The sequence below is a fragment of the Mustela lutreola genome, chromosome 4, assembly GCF_030435805.1.
Source record: "Mustela lutreola isolate mMusLut2 chromosome 4, mMusLut2.pri, whole genome shotgun sequence".
Lineage (NCBI taxonomy): Eukaryota > Metazoa > Chordata > Mammalia > Carnivora > Mustelidae > Mustela > Mustela lutreola.
In genome coordinates, this window is record NC_081293.1 from 198,975,514 (window position 1) to 198,990,811 (window position 15,298).

A 15,298-nucleotide genomic window follows, 5' to 3' on the forward strand; every position below is an offset into this window, starting at 1 on the left:
TCGCATGCTCTGAAAATCTGAAGAGCCTTGCAAAAAGCTCGCGTAATGAGGACACGAGAAAAGACGGCGGTTGGTGCCTCCTCCAGGACGGAAAGAGATTGCTTGGATAATTTTGGAGGAGATGTTGGCATTAAAAGCGAGATTTTAGAAGTACGCAGAGAGCAGCAAGGAATTTGCAGGGAAGAAAAAAACAGAGAGTGTTGACAGTGACCCAGAGCGAGGACAGGAATGAAGGACAGAGGGGAAGGAAAGAGAGGAAGAGGAGTGGGAGGGGGGTGGGCGGGGGCCGGTGTCAGAGGCAAGAGGAGGGACAGCCCCCCAACCGGCTGGAGCAGGTGCTTCCTCTAGGCTGACCCCAGCCTTTGAGTTAAGTCTGCGGCTGTTGCAGGGACCCGGCCATCAGCTTGGCCTCCTCTGCGGACCAACCGCCGGAGTGTGGAGGCACAGGGAGAGGCAGCCTGGTCGTCCTTAGTCGGTGTGGCACCAAGTACCAACACACAGGTGGACAATGGCTCTATTAAAATGCAAGTAAAAGTGCCACGGGGAGATTCACAGCGCACTTTATTAATTAGAGAGTCAGACCTTTTGTTGGGTTAAAATAAATGTTTCTCTCTACAACAGTAATTGTTAAGTACCAACTTGAAAAGCTCAAAAGGAACTCAACGCCTGCCTTCATTTTCTGTTGTTCAAAAGCCGGGACTAAGCAGTCCCTTTTTCTTGTGCTGGACATTTCCTGTTTGTAAAGTTTGTAAAGAAGTCATGTTGCGCGGGCTTCCTGGTTCACAGGCATCTTGCAAAAAAATTTTTTTTCTTAAAGGAAAAAAAAATAGAGATAAATAGAGTCAAGTTGGGAAGAGGCTCTGTCTGTATGCTACTGAGATACTGTTTCATTTCTCCCCTTTGATATGAGCACAAGGTGATAATACCCAGAAGATGCTGGCGTCCAGTGGCTTGGGGAAGTCCTCCCGTTAGCTCAGCGTGTGCTGCTGGTCATTTCCTTTCTCACGTCACAGCATCCGGAAGGAAGCAAATCTCAGATCGGGCTCTGCTCCCCTCCATTCCCCCACAGAGAAAGAAGACGTGAACTATGGGGTATAATTCTCTGCTAGAAATAAGAAAACCTCTTAGCTAATAAAAGCCATGCTGAGCCTGCGGAACTCAGGATACTTTTGTGTATTTTCACGAGGCTTAGCTTGCACGTGAACCACACAAAGGTCCTTTTATTGTCATTTAAAAAAAAATGACCGTCCACCCTATTTCGCAGCATTTGCCCAATTCCAAGGACTTGCCATATTTTTTGGTAAATTGGTGCTGGGGGAAAATAAACACACGCCCGCACCTTTGTTTAAAAAATAGGGGGGAACTATCCTTTGCAACTCGGTGGAAAAATGGGTCCGTGGACACGGTTTTAAGCAGTGCGGAGGGATCAATATCTTGACATGAAGTAATCCATGAGATATTTTCAAAAAAAAGGAGCTTCCCGTAAGCAGGAGTGGGGTCTGTTTTGATAGAGCGTCTTCACGGTGTTTGGTGATGGGTGAGCCGAGGCGGTTACTGACCCGCGTCCTGAAACGCACCTGTATTTAAGTGCTCATCCGGAAGTTCTGCTGCTCTTCGGAAGCTCTCCCCTATTAAAGGAGGAGGGAGGCTGGGAAAGCTACCGAAGGCAGTCAGTGAGCTAATCACGTATCAGAAACACAAACTGCCGTCGTCTCGATTCTCCGCAACTGCATCTCCTCATGCAGCCCAGAGCGCTGACTGGCTCAGCTGCATTTGTGGCTTCTGAGTCCTGGCACTAAAAATATTAAGTATTGGGGCGTCTGGGGGGCTCAGTGGGTCAAAGCCTCTGCCTTTGGTTCAGGTCATGATTCCAAGAGTCCTGGGATCAAGCCCTGCACTGGGCTCCCTGCTTAGCGGGGAGCCTGCTTCCCCCTCTCTCTCTGCCTGCCTCTCTGCCTACTTGTGATCTCTGTCTGTCAAATAAATAAATAAAAACTTTAAAAACATATTAAATATTAAAAATACACTGCCCTTGGTAAAGAAATGCTTCAGACACACGTGAAATGTGTGCCATCACGCATGTGTGTATTTACGCTCTGAGTCTAGAACGGTCTTGAGGGTGACTGGTGGCGAGCAGGGTGGAGGACAGTAGCAGACCTTGGGGAGGGAGGTAGCGGGCCCTCCGGCTGGAGGACGCCTGAAAAGGGCCTGAACCTGCCCGCGATGGTTCTGGCGGCCTTCCCACTTGCCTCCGGGCTCCACCTGCTCCTGCTCGGCCCGGAGCCCCTCCTCCCTCCATCCCTGTTTCTCCTGATTAGTGTTTAGGTTTGTTCTCTCTCAGCACAAACGTGCACCTCAGCTCTCCCTTCAGTGGGTCACAAGTCTTTGCGTTTCTTCACTTTATAAATAACTTTAAATAAAAATTGCTTATTATGTTGTCGGAATCATTTAGTTAAGATCCCTGACACTGACCAAATTGTAATTTGAATACCCACACGTTCACTTGAGAATGATTTTTTTTTTACGATTTTACTTATTTGAGAGAGAGAGAGCAAGCGTGAGCGGGGGGAAGGTGAGAGGGAGAAGCAGGCTCCCCGCTGAGCAGAGAGCCCGGTGCAGGACTCGACCCCAGGGCCCTGGGATTAGGACCTGAGCCGAAGGCAGTCGCTTAGCCACCTGAGCCACCCAGGCGCCCTGAGAATGATTTTTAAAAGCAAGGGCCGCACTTACATCTCTCTGTGAGTGTGCACAGTTCTCTAAAGCATCGGGTATGATACGTAAGCTATTTCTGTATAAATACTCTATTTTGTATAAAATGTTAGTACAAGGAGTGTCTAATGCCATTTCTTACGCTTCCTGTGAAAACATACATGCAAATGTCTTATGTATGTTACGTAAGTAAGACCCCACCAGCATCTATATTTAGTGATGTGTCAGGGCCAGATGCCGCAGGGAGCAGCATGAGCTTCCCTTTCAAGTCGGGCAGGGAAAGGCAGCTTCCTCCCATCAAAAGCACAGCTGGGGCGGGGGAGGGGGATGCCAGCAAGGTTTCCTGTTTATCTAAATGTGATGACTTTTAAAGTGTCATTTTGTGGCTCTTGTAATTGCTGCCTCTGTCTTCAAAGTAAAGAGGGCTGGTGAAGATCTGTGCCCCCCGCCCCGACCTGTAGGCGGGACATCTGCCTGTGTGAGAGGCCTTTTGCTGCTTTAGCCTCTTCAGCCTCTTGGCTATTGGGAGATTGGTTTTCTTTGTTTTCATGGTTGCCTAAAAGTCTTTAAACCACTTTAAAATCGCACTTTTCTTCATAGTGGAGGGAAGCCATCGTGCATTTAACAGAGGATGGGTGTGGCAATATGTTTTAATTAAAACAAGACTACCCACTGGGCTGAGACTTGGGGAGAGTGTGGAAGGGACTGGAACTTAAGTCCTCCCAGGAGGCTTATGCACCAGCATCCGGCTTCTCCAAGTTAGGGACACTGGTGGGAAGAGGCAATTCTGGACCAGGCAGGGGCTTTCTTGGGGATATCCGGTCTTGGGCAGTGATGCCAGGAGATCGCCTTGGATTCAGACCCAGCAAAGGCTGGTGAGACCGCAGTATGGCCTTCCGAGTGGCCATGGCCTCGCCTTTTTATTTTTTTTTAAACCTAAATCAAATAGTCATGGAAACCTAGATGGAGCAGGAGGGGTCCTCCCTGTGTCCGGGAAGAAGGTGAAGTTGAAGACGCCCGCTTTGACCCAGCTGTGGAAGGAACAGCCGAGTGGGCAGATGCGAGCTTTCCATCTGTCCCCTCCTGGAGTTGCAGGTCCTAGCTTCTGCGGAGAGCAAGTCGGGACAGATCTGTCCAGGCCGGAGGGTCCGAGAACAAGAGGGAAGGGCTGTGGGTGGGATCCAGAGGAGAAGGAAGCGTCCCCAAGAGCCCTAAGGAAGTCGGGGGATCGGACTGGCGGTGGAGATCGAGGGAGCGGTTCCCGCAGGCCCGAAGGAGCGTTCCCCCCGGGGACAGGGCGGAGAGAAGGCCGCCTGCGCCGAGTGGGTGCCGGGCGCCCAGGCATGCCGGGGACCCTCCACACAGGGGCGCTGGAGCACGTCTTACTGCAGCAAGATGCGCGAATGCGCCCCGAGCCCGGCGCCCTGTTTGCTGTGGCTTCTCCGCGCCCCATCCTCTCGGTCGGGGCCGAGGGGCGGAGCCAGCTTTGGAGAAGTTGCGGGCATCCCAGAGGCTCGGCCTCTGCCTCTGTTTACTGAAAACGAGCCGGGAGCCCGCGGCGGCCACAGAAGGGTTGGGATGGGCAGGGAGGAGCGCCTGCGAGGCCTCCGCCGGGCCTTGCCTGCTTGCCTTCCGCGACCTGTGCTTTCCCCTCGTTCCGAGCCCCGGGGAAGGAAAACGAAGCTGTTTTCGGAGCCGCGCTGGCCTGGGGAGCAGGGAGGGCTCCTCAGGCAGCGGGCGTCCGAGCCATCTCCGCGCAGCCCGCGGCTGCTCTCCCTCGCCCCACTTAGCACCCCGAGGCCCGAAGGGTCTTGGCTGTTGTTGCAAGTTAGGCAAGAAAAGCCGGAGGGGCCCCGGGGGGGGGGGGCGCGGGGAAGGGGGCGAGGCTGCCGCGGCGCGGGGTGCGAGCGTGTGGACGCGGCGCGCCGAGGATGGGCGCCCTCGGGGCTCTGCCCCGCCTCTAGGACCCCCGAGCCCGCCGCGTGTTCGGCCTGTGCCGCGCTCCCTTCCCGCGCCGCGGGGGGTGCGACCTCCCGCGGGGCCCGAGCACGCCCCCCCCGCGCCCACCCCCCCGCGCCGCCAGCCCCCCGCCGCCCCGGCGCCATTACCGGGCCGCGCCGAGGGGCCGGTGGGGAGGGGGAGGGGGCGCCGCGCGAGGGGCCGGGGCGGGGAGGCGAGCGCGGAGCGCCGCGCTGGCTCCTCGCCGGTCTCTAGGTGGTGCCAGTCCTGGGGCCTAGGCGTCTTCCCTCCCCGTATGTTTGCGGGGGGTTTCTCCTTCCTCCGGCGCCGTCGCCGAGGCCGTCCGCGGCCGCGCAGAGTTGAAACGCGCGGAGGGCGCGAGGCGGCGCGCACAGCCCGACCCCCGCTCCGCGAGCCGCCGGGGGAGGGGGCGGAGGAGCCGAGCCCGGCAGCCGCCCGGCGGCGACTTGCGAGTGGCGCGCGCGAGCGGCGCGGCCGCCGGCTTCCCCTTCTCCTGCGGCTTCTTCCCTCTCCCCCGGAGGCGGCGGGGAGCGGGCGCCCGCGAGGGGCAGGCGGAGCCCGGGACGCCCCCCGAGGCGGCGGGCCAGGGCGCGGGCACCGATGGCTTCGCTGTACCAGAGGTTCACGGGCAAGATCAACACCTCGCGCTCCTTCCCGGCGCCCCCGGAGGCCAGCCGCCTGCTGGGCGGCCAGGGGCCGGAGGAGGACGGCGCGGGGCCCAAGCCCCTCGGAGCCCCGGCGCCCGCGGCGGCGGCCCGGGAGCGCGGCGGCGGCGGCGGCGGCGGCGGCGGCGGCGCGGGTGGCCGGCCCCGGTTCCAGTACCAGGCGCGGAGCGACGGTGACGACGAGGACGTAAGAGCATCTTGGTGGGTGGGGGGCGGCGCGGGGCACGGGGCCGAGCGGTCGGGAGACGCGCCCGCTCCGCATCGGAGGGTCGGGGTCGCCCTCCCGCCTCCCCTCCCCTCCTCTGCCTCCCCGGAGCGCCGCGGACTCGCTGCTCAGCGCCCATCTCGGGCACCGCTGTCCCGGAGCCGGGCTGGGTCTGCGGGGCCGGGAGTTGGTGGGGTTGCGCTGCTGGGATGTGGGATGGCTGGGGGGTGTCGCCGGGGGTGTGGATGTCTCTGGTTACGGGAAGGTGTGATGCATCCAGAGGGGAGAATTCAGTCTGTGCTCACAACTTGATTTCCCTCCCTCCATCCTTCCTTCCTCGCCCCCCAGCCCCTCTTTAAGACTGAGGAAGATAAAGCCCCAGGCGTCCCACCTGTCACTGGAATCTGGGCGCCGTGCCCTCCAGAACCCACCCTACCCTGTCCCTTTGCTCACATGGCCTGTACTTCTCACCTCTCGGGACACTTTCCCCTCCAGTGCTGATTTCCTTTGGGAAAGGGGTACAAAACACTCACCTTTGAGGCCCAGCTTCCTGTCCCAGGGCCCAGCACAATTTTTGCTGATAGGAGTGAGGCCCTGCCTGTCTCCCACGCCCAGCCTTGGACTAGCAGCTCTACCTTAGACCTGCGTTAGGAGAAAAACTTCTTCGCGAGCATGTTTTCTACTCTCCTTGGGCTGGAAGCCTGGGTTTCAAAGGTTGAATTTGCATATCACCTTAGTAACTGATGACTCAGTTAGGACACTGAGATGGATGGGTCCAGCTTCCTCTCTTGATTCCTTCCAGCTATTACAAGGGCCAGGGAGGACCACAGGGAGAAGGAACTGCCTGATGAGCTATCCTCTTTCCGAGAAAAGAGAAAAATGCCAGACAGGCTCTCAGACTGGCAGGCAGAGCTGGCCTGGCTGCTATATTGTCCCTAAAGATATGCAGGGTGTGTTGGCTTGTAGAACCCAGTGCGTGTACCTTTGAGGAGTTTCCTTTCTGGGGGCAGTGGGCACGGGGCCTCACACAAGCCTCTCAGACAGCCGACCCTGACATACCCGGGGCGTTCCATGTTCCTGCACTGAGCAGGCAGTTGTGGTCATTCAAATATGTCTTGCCCTGGGCCACATTGTTTCACCATTTGTTAATAGTCCAAGGTTGGGGTGGGGGTGTTGAGAGCTTTCAGAGGGATGATTCTGGGGGGGGGGAAAGGTCACTGAGGTTTTGTTGTTGTTGCTGGTCGTTTTTGTTTTATGAATGGAGGACGTGAAGACTAATGGGGATGACGAAAGTTTGTGTGTGTGCACACATACAGACACACACCCCACAGCCTGTGTCAGGTCTTGCATGACATTTTCTTCTTTTCTTTTGGATCCTCTCCCGACTCTCCTGGTTACATAGATAGTGGAGAGATGTCCCTCCCTTCAGTGGGTCAGGTCCTAAGGGAAATGCATGCACTCTTCAGACGTTTGGTTCAAGAAACTGGAAGTCTTTGAGGAGGGGTTTTACTGGGGTTGGGGCACATTCTGGAGGATTAAAATACTGAGAATCTTGGAGAAGACAATTGAACTGCAATGCAGACAGAAATGATGCACTTTTTCCTTAAGTCTGACTTAAAACTGTGGAATTGTGTTTGTTATGCTTGGAGAACAATGCAGTTTCCATGTCCTAGGCTCTAGGTGTCGCTAGGAGAAAGGAAAGGCGACAGTTTCTGAATTTTGTTTCTGTTGATCTCCACCCATCTCTCTCTCTTTATCCCCTTCCATCTTAGTTTGGAGCATATAGTTCCAATTTCTTCTTTTCGGTTTGATATATGCCTAGAACTGTTTCTCAGATAAGCCGAGGGTTGAACTGAGGAACGAATTAGGGATCTGACATTTGCAAATGATTTCTGCTGATTTGACTCTGACATCAGTGTTTTTTCCTGAAAAAATACAGAACAGTGTGTGTGTGAGAAAGAGATAGAGAGAAAGAGATGTAGGTGTGGGTATAAACATAGTGTACATGCATATGGTGTCCTTATGAAATGCATACAAATATGTATGTATTTAAAAGGTCCAATGAAATCAATGACGGAGGTTAATGTGCATCAACTTCTTGAAAACTTTTGTGTGCTTGTCTCAGAAATGGCTGTTCAAAATTGGAAAAGTTATGTCTAAAATTTAGAAAAGATAAATGTACATATTAAATCACTTTTCCTTCGGGAACCCTAACTGTCTTCTAAGATAACGATTTAAAAAGATGGTAGATTTAAAAGCTGCTTTTCTGATACCGGCTCTTATCAAGAATAGAGAATTTAGAGCCATCATTTTGCTCCCCAAATGTAAGCCAGAAGGTGTGCAGCTAATTAGGAGCGCATCGCTCATTATTCTTTGGTGGTGACGTGACCTTTTCCAGAGTTTGGAAGCTCTGCGTGGGTAGGCGGGAGCTGTCCGAGGTGCTGAAACCTTCTCTGTGCAGCACCCCTCTGTCTGTGCATCCTGCCCCTGGGCCTGGTGGCTTTACTGCCCTTCTGTGGCTTGTCAGTCCAGGAAAGCTGTTCCATGGTACAGAAACAGCTTTCCTGCCTTGGTCACTGAGACAGTGATAAACAGAATGCCTTTAAAATCCAGTGGGCTTTGTGCCTCCTTCCATCCAAAAAGGGGGGGGGGGGGGAATGATACGTAGTTCTTGACTTCTTTATGTGTGAATGCACACATGCCTGAATATGATGGCAAAGAAGTAATTCCCACAAAAATAGAATTTCATAGTCATGAGATCTAGCAGAGAGAAATAAAATGCTGAGGTTGTACAGTGGGTAATTAACTAGTATTGCATGGCACATCTGCACCAACTGCACATGGAAGGGATCTGCCTTCCCCCTTCCCAAAACCCCAGAAAAGCTTGCTTTGGGTGTGTCAGTTCTATGAAGTTCAGCTCTGAAATAGAAATGAAACTAGAATACCTTTTCTACTGGAGTTTCCTCATCAATCTTTTTTTTTTTTTCCCTTCATCAATCTTAAATTTATTTAAATATAAAGTCAATTACTTGGGCAGCCCCTCTAATGAATCAATAGCTATTTTTATCTTAAATTCATGTGTCGGTTTAAAAATAAGTTGACTCTTAAAGGAAATATTGCTAGAAGTGACTTTTAATAGAATTTAGCAATTTCCAATGGGAATTAGCTGTGACTGATTTTAAAATACGGGACTTTGTGGCTCTTCTGCTTGAGTGGTTCTGTTTTATTTTTTAAAGGACTTCAGAGCCCTTGGGCAGTAGTCTTATTGAGGTTACATTAGCATGTGCCTGTAGTCCTCCTTTTTAGTGACACATGATTTCCTAACAATACAAATGCGACGAAAACAGGATTTTAAATCAGCAAATTGGCCAGAGCAGGCACTGAGCAATGAGCCCCTGCTTGTGATGTCTGCCAGCCCTACAGGGCCAGTTCCACCACCCTGTATCGTCAGCATGATGGCTGTTCTTTAGCAGCAAGCCCGTCTTTCTCTCCACCTTGATTTTTCATTGGAATGATGTCAACATCCTGTGAATTTCTTCTTGGTATCTATCAACCTTAATGTTTTAAGTTGCTTGGCTCCACAGATAATTTTGTTTGCCTTATTACTTTCTTCTGCTCCAATTTTAATTTTTTTATATTTAATTTCCCAAATATATGAGAAAAAGCCTGAAACTTTCAACTGTCTGCTTGGTCCCATTATTGTCATGACCCATTTGACAATCCTGCACGTCCTCCCCTATAGATATCCCAGGGTCGTTTGGGGCTTTGACTTGAGGAGAAAGGTAGAACTCCCATCTCATTCCTCATAATGATAGTGCCTACGAAGTAAGTGCTGTTACATGCTGAGCAGTGAATTTCATTCAGTTTCAGGGAATATGTTGTTGCCTGTACTAATCGTATTATCCCTTAATCTTTCTTTCTCTACTGGTTCTCTCTCCTTCTCTGCCTACAAAGGGAAACAAAGACCGTCTTCACTGCTCTGTATTACCAGCTCTGGCTGCAGTCCTGTTTTATTTTCTTCTGTTACCGTCCACCTTCTCAATCAAGTCATCTACAACAGATTCCACTAACGAGTCAATTACAGCCCTCTCCTCCTCGTCTAGCTCAGTGGCTTGCTGCAGAAATGCATACAGAACGTCATTGCTATTCTCTAAGTAACTTGACATAATGCCCTGTGTGATGTCTCTTTAGTCCTTGTTGTTATACCTTTGGCTCTTGGGGACCACTACTCTACACTTTTAATGTTTGCATCACAAGTCTTTCATGGTGCTGCTGGAACTCATGCCCTCTTTCTTTCTCAAGTTGGCCTCTGAGGTCTCTGTGACATCACTTCCTCCTATGCTTAATGTGGGAGCATGGGAGAACCTACACTCCCACGGTTGGGGTTTCCACTATTCTATTTTTTACCTTTCATACTTTCTTTTTTTTTTTTTTAAAGATTTTATTTATTTATTTATTTGACAGAGAGAAATTACAAGTACACTGAGAGGCAGGCAGAGAGAGAGAGAAGGAAGCAGGCTCCCTGCTGAGCAGAGAGCCCGATGCGGGACTCGATCCCAGGACCCCGGGATCATGACCTGAGCCGAAGGCAGTGGCCCAACCCACTGAGCCACCCAGGCGCCCCCCCTTTCATACTTTCTAAAGATAAGTTAGATCTCAGATAAATTAGAAAGAAGGTGAAGGGAGCCGAGTATATCTGAGATCATCTTTATTAGAAGATGACTAACTAGCTTTGTTCTCTAATATATATCCCCTAGCATTTCTTTTGAAGATATTTTGCTTTTCTCTTTTACTGAATTGTAGACTTGAAAGGACCTTGGTGAGCGCCATCCTGATCTCACTTCCAGGTTTTTGTTCCACATATCAAACAACTAGACGCTAGACTGTTTTTGTGATGATGACAAGATGGATACATGGAATAAGTCCCTAATACTTCCCCCCTTTATGTCTGCTTATTCCAAACATCTTTCCTCCTAATCTTTTTATTTGTCGTGGTAGTATCGCCATTCCTTCCATCTCGAGCGTGGCATACAGGGTGTGAAATCATGTCCAAATAACATTTGCTCAGTATTTGTATTTCTTTTTTGTTCCATTAAATATTTCAGTAGATAAGCTTTGAGGTCCCATTAGGAGTTTAATGCCCTATAAAACGATATCCTAGCACCCTGCTGGATATAGTACTCGTTCTCCTGAAAAGTTGAGTTTTTGTGCTTCAGAACGTATTTTAAATGCATTGGAATCGTTGGCCATGTAAAATAGTCTCTCTGAAGTGCTTTGGTGAAACCAATCATCACTGAAGTCTTGCAAATATAAGTCTATAAAGAACTTGCTGAAATTATCATACATCTATAGCAAGATTGTATATGATTTTGCTTACTCTCTCAGCACAGAGAAGGTAGTCGTAATTAGGAGATTGTCTAGATTGAAGGAAGTCATCCTAGTGACATAAGCAAGGTCAGTGCTAGCTGAACGGTGGGTGAAGCCAAACACAGCATCGTAACCACCGTCCGTCTGCACCCACCTTGTATTTTTAAACACCTGTGAGATACACCTCATTCTGCCTCCGTAGTTACCTTGGCTAGGGAAGAAAAGCCCAGCTACCAAAGAGCTCATCTGCTGGCTTGAAAAATTAATAAGGATAAAACTAATTACTTTTCAGCTGGATGAGTCAGGTGTCAACCGTGAATGATAGCAAACAAATATCAGTGTGTTAACAAGCCTTTGGTCTCTAGAGCCAGTCCCAAAAGTATGTGTTTGCTTAAAGCCCAAGTTGTTTGTGGAAAGTGAATATTATGCCTTCTCCATGGGTTTGAGTCCTGAGTAGCAGTAAAATATGTTGAGGTGGGCACGGAAGCCTACCTTATTTGGTATGCCTTTTTTTTCTCCAGTGTTGCCAGCACACACTTTTAAGTAATTTACTTGTATATGTTACCAGTGGATTTAAGGAGGTCTGAAGAATTAGAATAACACAATATTAATTTATATTTTTGACAATGGAACCAGCCCATTTATCCCCATGAGATTAATACTCGAATGTCACTGTGTAGACAAGAATTTTTCTAGATGCTAGCTATGGATGTTTTTTCTTCATAAAATAGAGCTTTTTAATTTTGTACCTAAAGCTCTTTCTTCTGTAGAGTCAGAATGATTAATGAGTTTAATTTTTGCAAGCAACTGGCAGGAGTTGCTGAGTAAGATGTACACGCTGATTGTATATAACCCCGTTCCTTTTAATTACTCTGACGATAACAATGCATTTATCAACTGCATGCGGAATGCTTCTCGGCAATATACAATATTGATCCCTTTTGTGAAGTGCTGCCTATAAAATAATGTGTACAGTAATCCCCTCAAAATTAAATTCTGCTTAATAAATTTAGTGGTAAGGGCACTAACTGCCTATTGCCATGGTATCCTTTGCTTTGCTTTCATGTTAAGCACGTGGGCTTGGTTTTTTGTGTACAAGTCAAATGGGAAATAAAAGGGGGTTGGTTGGGAGAGAGAAAACCACTCAGACTTTCTGGTTAATGACTTTCGGGACATTTATCTTTAGAATGATCTAGCGTTGTGAAATCATCTGAAATAGAACATTTTAAAATTTGATAACCTCTAATTTTACAAATGAGAAGACTACAAGTAATTATGTGACTAGTATTTGGCAAATCACTTGTGTTCTATGGACCCCAGAGGAACTCAGCCTTCCATTCCCTCCTGTGTTCCTCTCAGTATACTCTGCAGCACCCTAATTGAGTGGAGGAATTAACTTAATTATATCACTGAGTTTAAAAAGTACGAACATTATGATATCTAACAGCCTCAATTAATTTGGTTCCAAATGGATGCACTAATTGCCACAGGGAAAAACAATTTGGCCACAGTAGTGTAAGACTTTGCCCTGACTTGGTTTCCCCAATAGTTGTATTTATTCTCCCCCCGCCATGTCTTATTTGCTGCTTTTCCAGCAGCAGCCAGATCTATCTGGAGCATAGGACGTGTTCGGTTTTGCCCCATGAGCGAGGAAGAAAGAGATAGAGATATAAGTCTACGGGAAGACTAGAAGCCAGTAAGATCTATGAGGCGCAGATGGCAGAATTCCAGGTGCTGAAAATGCTGCGTCCCGGAGTCAGAGCACCTTGGGGGGCGGTGATGCTGGCAGCAGGTACTGGGGACAGACGCCTCGCACCAGCACAGGGCAGGGGTCAGAACTCGTAGGGATGCCAGGAAGAGGGGCTCCTGTAGCTATAGGTGTAATGTTCTCAGGGCCTAAAATGGGGCCGAACTTGAGAAACGACCAGCTCCCTTTCACTCATCTCACATACGTACATAAACAGCTTGAAGGCATTAGGATCGTTCCAGCAATACGTCACGTAGTAGGGAAACACACTCACACACACACACTTTTTTTTTTTTTTTTTTAAATTCAGAAGGAACTTGGATCTTCTGGGGCATCACAGTCATTGTAAAAACAAAACAAAACAAAATAGTATGTAAACTTCCTAAAGGGCTCTGATTTTACTTAATATCAACTTGTACCTTAGATAGTTTTGGGTCAACCTTAATGTGCTTCTGTTAAAAAAAAAAAGGGGAGGGTGGGGACAAGGGGATATAGGTGTCTTCCCCAATTTGGAGTTGAGAAGACCAAGTAATTTTTTTTACCTCCTGTTGCTGGCTGTCTGGGAAGATTCATTTTACAGACAGAACCACTGGGATCTACCCAGCAGCTTTCATGGAGCATTGGGAAATGCTCCATGTGGTGTGTGGTGTGTCCTTGTGGTGTGGTCCTTGATATGTTTCTATAATTGTGTGTCCACTGTGCTTTATACATTGTATCCCTGATGTACTTAAGGTGGCATCAGCCCGGGGGAGGGGATGGGAAGCGAGTAAGTAAGCAGCGTTTGGGAGGAACCACAGATAAGGGGCCCCATATAAGGAGAGGAGGGGGTACAGCAGAAATGAAAGGAGGGAAACCTCCAGCGTCCAGTCTCCTTAATCACTTCCCTAGTGCACTCAATTTTCCAAAATTCATTCTAACCTTTCATATGCCTCATGCAACCCCCCCCAAAAAATAAAAACCAAAAAATATGAGAAACCGTGATAAAAGTCTTGAGGGGTGAAGTTATCTCATCTCTCTGTGAGACCTGTTAGAGTTGCAGGTGTGCATGGCCCCACAAGGGGCCCCACAAGGGACCCCGCCGCGGTGTGAAGGGCTCCAATTGCTAGAGATGCATTCCTTCCCTAATTGTTTTAATGCGATTCATAAAAAGATGCAGCAGAAGTTAAATGATACAGAAGTTCAAAATGATACAAAGTATCAGTTTCAAAACCACATCTGAGAGTGCGTGTATGTATTCTTATGTATATTCTGCTCATAAGAGAGCAAATGGGTAAGTGGAATTATTCATGCCGAGGCAGATTGCTGTATGAACTGGCAGCAGAAAGCGTTGGTAAAGGAAAGCAGAGGAACTCTTAGGAATTAGAACCAACGGGCCCATAATCATCTGGCTTCGGCTCAATGTTGTATCTGTGGGTAGAAATGTGCATGATGGTTGGGGCGCCTGGGCGGCTCAGTGGTTTAAGCCTCCACCTTCGCCTCAGATCATGGTCTCAAGGTCTTGGGATTGAGTCCTGCATCAGGCTCTCTGCTCAGCAGGGAGCCTGCTTCCCACCACCCCACCCCCACCCGCCTCTCTGCCTGCTTGTGATCTCAATCTCTCTGTCAAATAAATAAATAAAATCTTAAAAGAAAGAAAGAAAGAAATGTACATGATGGGAACTCCAGGGATCTTCCAGATCCTTCATCTGAGGTCCTGGTCAACTGTGGCCACAGGTGACAGTCATCTGTATAGGCTTTTCTGTGCACAGTAATTGTTCAAATCTCAGATCCTTGGCAATCGTTAGAGCCGCTGGATCCTTTTGCCCTAATTTCTCAGCTTTAGCCATTAGGCAGTCAGTGACAAGAGGGATACACTTGGCAATCAAACAGTCTGTCATCGACTGTCCTGAGGTTTGGGTCAATGGAACGGTTGATAAAGCTGGCATCGGCCAGGCCGTGGTGAGGTGGGCGCGGCTGTGTTACGTTGCAAGAATAAGCGGGAAGGGCGTCGAGGGATTTCTCTTCCCTTGATTGCACGTAGCTTTCTTTCCTTGGTTTTTGGGTTTTCATCTAACCTTCTCTTTAAGTGTCTGGTCTGAGTCTCAGCATCCGCGTTCCTGGTCAGATACTTCCGTGCTTTCCTTTGCTTCGCTGTGCTCACGCGGCGCTCTTGTTTCTTCCGGAGATGCCTTTCCCAGTCTGTGCTTCCCTGTAGCCTCTGCTCACTGGCCCGCATCACTGTAGCTTCTGAGAAAAGACAGAGCTGCCTTCACATCTCTGCAGTCGACAAAGCCATGTGGTCCCTGCCCTCCCTTCTCCTTCTGTTCACGCCTCAGCGATGACTTTCCTCTCCACCCACCTTTACCGTCTTCCCGGGAATCTGTACGGGGGGATTGCTGTAGTTTTCTAGGACGCTCGGGCTGCACTGTAGAACCCTGGGCTGCCTCACCAGGTGAGCTCTTAGGTCCTCCTCATGCTCTTCCTAGCTTTTCCCATTTGCAAATGTCCCCTCTCCATGGCCAGGTGGGAGGGAAGTATGAACGGATGGATCCCAAGTGACTGTCCCCTGTTGGCCGCACCCTACGTGAGCCCCCTCCCACACCGGGCCATGCCGCCAACCATGAGAGCCCCTCAGGAGTATGGGCT

The 15,298-nt window shown here is 49.6% G+C and overlaps 1 protein-coding gene across 3 annotated transcripts in view; it reads left to right on the forward strand.

Annotated features, from left to right (window-relative positions):
• The window catches only part of DPP6 (dipeptidyl peptidase like 6), an 848,700-nt gene that overhangs the window by 204,491 nt on the left and 628,911 nt on the right, over positions 1–15,298 (forward strand). The window contains exon 1 of one of the 3 annotated variants that reach the window (XM_059172340.1): positions 4,931–5,541. The exons of the other annotated variants lie outside the window; for them this stretch is intronic. Within the exon in view, the coding sequence (XP_059028323.1) occupies positions 5,290–5,541 (252 nt within the window). The 5' untranslated portion in view covers positions 4,931–5,289. Of the gene's footprint in view, positions 1–4,930; positions 5,542–15,298 lie in introns of those variants that run through there. 3 annotated transcript variants of the gene reach the window in all.